General features: G+C 36.6%; 1 protein-coding gene across 1 annotated transcript; it reads right to left on the bottom strand.

Moving 5' to 3' along the window:
* Window positions 1–4,274: 4,274 nt before the first annotated feature.
* On the bottom strand, window positions 4,275–6,769 carry LOC109180768 (cytokinin dehydrogenase 6-like). Its single transcript, XM_019330478.1, has 6 exons — window positions 6,621–6,769; window positions 5,931–6,585; window positions 5,713–5,840; window positions 5,361–5,621; window positions 4,998–5,260; window positions 4,275–4,904 (listed from the first exon to the last, which is right to left on the bottom strand). Exons 2-6 carry the CDS (start codon window positions 6,529–6,531, stop codon window positions 4,580–4,582), a joined length of 1,578 nt encoding a protein of 525 aa, XP_019186023.1. The 5' UTR covers window positions 6,532–6,585; window positions 6,621–6,769; the 3' UTR covers window positions 4,275–4,579.
* Between the last annotated feature and the right edge of the window lie 320 nt (window positions 6,770–7,089).

Raw genomic sequence — 7,089 nt, 5'->3', positions numbered from 1 at the left:
TGCCTGTGATCTGTTCATTGAGGCCTCTGTTTGCAAGATTCACATTCTACTTCACTGGAATTGTTGCTATTTACGGACAGCATGGATATCGATCTACCGCCGAAGTCGATCGGACATTTTTAGTTCAATCGCCGATCACTCAAAGACAAATTCAGGTTTGAATGAGCAAGAATCCATCAATTGTTAACGCCACCGCCCGCGCCTTCGCTACAGGGATACACCGCCTACTGTAACCGCCGGGCGCCGACGTCTTCCCTTCTCCGATGCAAACACAGGAACCACACTGCTTTAGATCTGAACTCTTAAAAAAATGCTCAGTAATGGCTAGATTGTAAGTGGGTTGATGAAATATTGAGTAATTATTGCATCTATGCTTAGAATTAGACACAGTAGATGAGATTTATCGACACAAAAAAATCTAAAGACAAATTAAAACACCAAACAGTATCCCTGAGCAGATTCTCGTCGTATTCAAGCACAGATCCGCCATCGAGCAGGGCTGATCGTTGACTCCAAGCCGCGTCTCAATCGCCAAAGCAGATATTAGTGATATTTGTTGAAAATAACGGATGGTTGAAAAATCATATCACCGTAAAAAGAATGAAAGAATATATATTTATGCAATGCGATTTTAGACAACCCAAAAAAATGTATAAAATTACTATTCACCGTTCACCGTGGTTGAGCTGCTGATAACGTGTTGTAATGTTTGTGCCCGTTGGCCTTTAGCTCTTAACCGGTGATTGCAGGATTGAATTACAATGTAAAGATAAAAGTGAAGTGAATGTAGAACAATAGACAAGGAGAGCTAAGACAAGGAATTCTTATTCAACCATCTCTATCTTCCATACAACCATAACACATCTATATATAATATACAAATGTAACAGAAGACATAATGCAGCCATTAATCACTTAACCGTTACATAATCAATACTAATAATGGCCACAATAAAAACATATTTATAACAAGTTCTTCATTCTTTCTTACAAACTTAATCGTAAGGTTGTTTAGTTCAAAGGGGTATTTTAAGGTTTGTGAGTGAATGTGTATATAATCAAGATCCCGTGTGAACTTGCATTGAGATGTGAACATATTGTAATTGTTCAAAAACTCAAAATTAATAGTATTAAAATTAATTAAAAAGATGATAACGTAATTGTAATTGTAATTGTAATAGTATAAAAAAATGTAATAGTTAATTAATAAAATAAAACAAGTAACGTCTTTAATTATAAAAGTGCATAATCTTTAGATTAATGCACTTGTAAAATATTTGTTATGCATTTTATGATTTTTTTTAATTTTTTTTTTTGTGTTTCTAGTTTTTTAATATTTTATTTATTCGAGGAATATTGGGTGAACATGGAGGGAAAGAAACCCTAGATCTATTGTGCACTCAACAAGAGCATTTCATAAATTTGAAATGTGCACACAAAAACAATTCAAAAATACACCATAGAAATCTAAAAATGAACAAGCTAAGTAAGGTGTGGACTCGATTCTGGCTATGAGTATTGAGAGTTTGAGTTGCGTTTGACTTTTTGTGTATAAGTGTATAGTTTAGTATTAAATCTTAAAGTTAGATTCTCTCTATATATCTAATTATGTGCAAGTAGTTTGAGAAAAAAATGTAATACTTTTTAAATTAAAATGATTTTTTTTTTAAATATTACAGTTTTCTATATAAATAATAAACATTTACTCATAATTAATATTACATTTTATATTGATCCGAATCATATCACAGATAAGGATCCGTGACACGGCATCACACGATTGTGGCCCTTATTATATTTGTTATTGTTGTTGTTGTTGTTGTTGTTGTTGTTATTATTATTGTTGTTGTTGTTGTTGTTATTATTATGAAAAATGACACTTTTCACCCCTAAGTTATTCATGTATCCACATTTGTCTCCTCGGTTATATTAAAAGTGACAACTTTCCCTTTTGAGGTTAGATGAACATTTTTATCTTTAAAACTAAGTATTTCATTAATTTTTCTTCTCCAACAAATTATTGCTTAAATATACGAATGGTCACGGTTAGCTTCGAACCTAACAGGACACTATAACAACCGAATCGAAACAGTAGGGATGATTCTGATTACAATTTAGAACCGGGAAAAAATAAAATAAAAATAATTCATAATTGTTTGAACTGCCAGTTAAAAATTTATTTATTTATTTTTGTAATTTCTATTTCTTATTTTTAAAATAATCTAAATAGAATAAGTGTGGACAGATATGAGCCATTGAAAGGCTTAAATTTTTCAACTGTGCAAATAAAGTGCATAGTTGCAAAGTTATACCAAATCTAAGCCATTGATCTAAAGTATTCAATGATCCAGATCTGCCCTCATATAATAGGGTGGACTCACGGGAACACTGGCCAAGTATATATATAATTTGTTGTTACGAATAAATATATAGTTATACGCATAAACTATATGTATATATAATAAAATATGAATGTGTGTGTTCGAAAGGAGTGGTGGAGTGGTAGAGTGGGTGAAATAAGACTTTTGTACTAATTTAAAAATCATGAATTTGATTATTGTAGCTCTCTCAGTCCTCACACATGAAGATCTATCCTAACAAATGTTGCGGAGTATTTCATTGCCGATGAATTTCATGAACTAAAATGTGTTGTAAACCCAAATGATCGAATAAAACAAGTATATTTTGCAGAGGTACAATACATGAGGTGGTGTTTTTAACATGATCGAAGAATGGGATTCTTCACTGGGTGCTTCTGGTCGGCAAGCACATGATCATCTCAGCTGGTTGTGTAAAATGTGTAGAGAAGTTGTGCAAAGAAAGACAAGATCTTGCCCTTTTGGTCATTCTTGTAATCTCAAAATCAGACACAATCCTTCTTGCCCATTGGGCATGGCCGAATATGCAGTGCCCACGCACTGTTCGATCATATTCCTTTCACTAGATTAGAAAATATCTATAATGGCAGTCGATGAGTATTAATGGAAAGTTTGTATCCTTGTGCTTCTGACAGATGCTTAGCTTTTCCCCATGGTGTCCATTTAACCATCATGGTTTGCTTCTGCCACAAGAGAAAAAAAAAGTGGCATTATGTGTTGTAATAGAATCACTCTCATCAACCAAGAAACAAAACACCTGACTAAGTTTCATAGTCAATATAGCCCTTATGATGGTCCTGACAGATTTTGAGTTCTTTCATCATATTCTCAATTCACCATTTTAACTTCTTGTGTGTTGTGTCACTTTTGCAGTCGCGGCCGAGCGAAAAAGGAATGATGGGAATGTTATGAAACAAAACACCAACTATGCCTATGGCTGATGATCTCAAGGTAGAATTCATACTCAAAATCATGGCTAATTTGTCTCACAAGTGTGATATGATAATTCCTCTGATCTTATGGGTATGTGTACTTGTTCCTCCACTGAAACTTAACTTGTTGCAGAAGTGCCCAAATCTTGTCCTTGATGTTTTTGTCATAGGTTTTCCATCTTAAAGTAGAATTCTGAACAATAGTGTGTTCCTTGATGAAAGTTTGCCTTATGTTAAAGAATTAGTATTTCTTAAGTGGTTAAGGGAAGAAGAAAATGTTTTGTTGCAGATACAGTGGTTTATGTTCATAGGGATATTCCTTTTATAAGAACATCAAGAATAGGACAACTTAGTGTAATGGAAACATGCATTTGGAAGTGTTTGAACAAACATTTTGGCAGTTTTAAGGTTTCACACTGCTCAAGATACTTAAAATCTTGTGGTATCAGCAAGAATATTTCCTTGGATTTGTTCTGTGTCCTTCAAATATTCAAATGGATATGAAAACACATACGCGTTCGCTTCATCTTCACTTATCCAAGGAGCTCCACTTGTGATGAGGCACGATAACTCAGAACAGGCCAAAAACCAGAATATGAAAAGTGCAGCAACTTGGTGAACTGATGTAATGGTGTAATGTACCGTATGTTCTGAGAAAACTGGGCTTCTGGGGTTTGGCAGTACGAACGAATTCTATATCTCATTATGATGTAGGCTACACTGGATATAATCTCCGCTGAGAAAGGACTTTCATTGTACCGAAGCATTCCTTTGATATGTGGAAAATGTTTATGCCAACAAGGCAAAACTTGTTGTGTGTCATATGTATTTCCTGTTTCTTGTCCTTAGCACTTTATCATCACACAAGAATCATTTTATGGGATGCCCTTTTCTGATCCTCATAATATCTAATCTTAGCCGCCACTGTTTTCACTTGTGGCACATGTAAGTTAACTCCTAGGAATCAAGAATTTATCTGCCAATGTATATTTATTTGCTTGAACTTCAGTACATAGATCCTGCGTCGATTGGGATAATGTTTTCTAGCATGCCCAGAAAAAAAGAAGAAGCCTATTCTAATAGTTTTGCATCTCTTACAGATCTTCTAAATGAAATAATAAAGTTATATCCTTTATACATTGGTTACAATTATGCAGACAAGTAGACTGAATATGCTGTAACTATGCACCATCTACTTTAATTCTGAGGTGCAGAGGTCATTATATTATTTTCTGGTTTGATTTGAAGGCAGAATTGAATGTCTTCTCATCATGAACTAGATATTTCCTTGTGGAAAATCCTGTGTCCAGGAGCAAGAATAGATAAAGGGTCATAAGCTGATTTTCTCTGTACAAAGGCTTCCCAGCGCCGCGGACCAAAGTGTGCCCGCCACTGTTCCTGTGTCACATAATGAGGTAAATATTGCTTTACTCCAAGATGGGCAGCCTCACAGAAATCCAAAATCTTTTGGTTTTGGGTTAATATGTGTTCTAAGCCATCAGTTCCATTGGAAGTGGGATTTGCATGATAAAGGAATGCAACCTGGTAAAAAACATCCTCTTCTGGAAGAACAGCTGAGGTTCTGTTGTCCCACCTGGAAAAGCAAAGTCATGGTCAATTTCTTGAGTAGCAAATTAAAAGCCCTAAAAACATGAGAAAACAGCATCTTATGTAGTAAGATTTTTACTTTGACTTGTTCACTGGGTAGATAAGAACAGGGCCATTGTTTGTGTCTGTTAGAATGTTGCCAAAAACATGTGAAGCAAAAGATTGTATTTTGCTTCTGGGAATGAGAAGGTTGAGCCATGGGTGTGGGAGATCCCATAATCCTTTTTCTCTCAATTTTATCTCTGATGCATGAACTCTGTCCAAGAATTCTACATAAGAAACTTCTGACATGAAGAGAGTTGATGGTATGTAGCTTAATTGGGATAACATGCCCTCAATTTCCTGCATGCAACAACACATATATAATTAGCAGTCATCATTCTAGAGGATAGCTCTGAAATTTTTCTGGAAAATGATGATTGTACTGTACTACTGTGCTTACCTGGGTTATTGTATCTGAGTTTTCAGGATTGAAAGTTTTGGTTACTTCAAGGCAATAAAGTGTTCTTCCTTCTGATACAAATTCTTTGGACTGAACTGGGTCCTGTGGATCAAAGGAGACCCTCCAGTTGTTCAGCAGACCTTTCCTGTTCTTGATCACCATTCCTTCTATGTAATCAAATGTCTTTTCTGCAGATATCAACTTCTCCTGGTCTCGAGTGAAGGCGAAGAAATCTGAATAAAGAACCCGAATCCACTTCACCTGTACGTCAACAAAAACAAACAATCTTAGTTATTTGTTATGCTTATGTTGGATGTTTGATATATATGCATGTTAGAATGTTGGTTTTTACCATCTTTGGTGCAGGCTCCAGAGAGATTCTTGCTTTAGTTATGATCCCAAACTGCCCAAGCCCTCCCAGAACTCCATGGAAGAGGTCTGCATTCTGCTCTTCTGAACAATTCACCACTTCCCCTTTTCCTGAGTTTTCAATAATTAAATTATCATATGAGACAAATCTTATTATTATTATTATTATTTTCACTCAACCATGCATGTTGCTTTACAAACCTGTGACAACCTCGAGCTGATGAACATTGCTGATCTGAGGGCCATGCCGGAATGCCTGACCGCTAATCCCGGCATTAGACAAGGTGCCACCCACCGTGATATGCAGGTAATCCGTCCACGATTTGGGAGCCAACCCATGTTTCAGCGTCTCATGCAACACAGTTATCCACAGCTCCCCGGCACAGACATCGACGAAGGGGGAGTCTCCGGCAGTGTGAACACGAAGTTCGTGCCTCCCCAGCGACTCCATGCTGATTATGATCCCTTGCTGCGACTGCGACTGGCCCTGGAGGGAATGGCCATGGCCCCGGGCCGTGATAGTGAGGTCGGACCCGGGGCCCATTTGCCACACATGCTTGATTGTTGCAGCAATATCTGCAACAGACTTGGGGTGCAGCACTGCCAGAGGGTGGAAATGGTATCTGTTCCCGAAATCCCTGGCGGCAAACTCGTTGTTTTCGAAGGTGAAATGGCCGTCGAGGCGAAGCGCCTTGAGGGAGGAAGAAGAAGGGACAGTGGAGAAGCAGAGATCAAGCTCAATGATTATGCAGCTTGCTAACAAGATTATTGTGAAGAAAACACTTGTGGATGGGTATCCCATTTTGCTTTCTTTTTGCACTTTAATTAATTAAGAAGTTGTTTTTGTTCTGGAAAAGGCAGAGAGAGATAGAAAGAGAGAGAGAGAGAGAGAGAGAGAGAGAGAGAGAGAGAGAGAGAGAAGGGTTTGTGATCTCTCTCAAGTCTCAAAGTAAAAGAGAAAAAAAGTAGAGGTATAGAATAGAAGAAGAGGTGCAAGGTAGGATGAAGAGTGGAGGAAGATGGCATGCATTGCATATATTTAAAGAGGAAAATTTTGGGTGGCAGAGTCAACTAATCTTGGGTGGTAAGCATCCGTATGACGACTGTCTACTTTGAGTGGGATACGAGTTTACTTTTTTCTGCCTCGACCTCTTTTGTGACGAACAAACACATTTTTAACGTGAATAAGTATTGTGTGAGATCGTTTTATTATAAAATTTAGTCTTTATTTGTCTTTTCACCTCACTTGCTCTCATATCCAATCCATTATTATATCAAACACTTTTCAAACAAATACACAATTTATATATATATATATATATATATATATATATATATAGCCACCAACATTACGTTTCGA

Source organism: Ipomoea nil, unplaced genomic scaffold (assembly GCF_001879475.1).
Source record: "Ipomoea nil cultivar Tokyo-kokei standard unplaced genomic scaffold, Asagao_1.1 scaffold0188, whole genome shotgun sequence".
Taxonomy (NCBI): domain Eukaryota; kingdom Viridiplantae; phylum Streptophyta; class Magnoliopsida; order Solanales; family Convolvulaceae; genus Ipomoea; species Ipomoea nil.
Note: the sequence above shows the minus strand (reverse complement) of the source record. Positions and strands in the feature narration are given on the sequence as shown.

Coding starts and splice junctions, on each gene's coding strand:
- LOC109180768 (XM_019330478.1), bottom strand. CDS start 6,531: ATGGGATACCCATCCACAAGTGTTTTCTTCACAATAATCTTGTTAGCA. Junction 5,622..5,712: donor TGGAGCCTGCACCAAAGATG/GTAAAAACCAAC, acceptor GTTGACGTACAG/GTGAAGTGGATTCGGGTTCT. Junction 5,261..5,360: donor ACTCAGATACAATAACCCAG/GTAAGCACAGTA, acceptor TGTTGCATGCAG/GAAATTGAGGGCATGTTATC.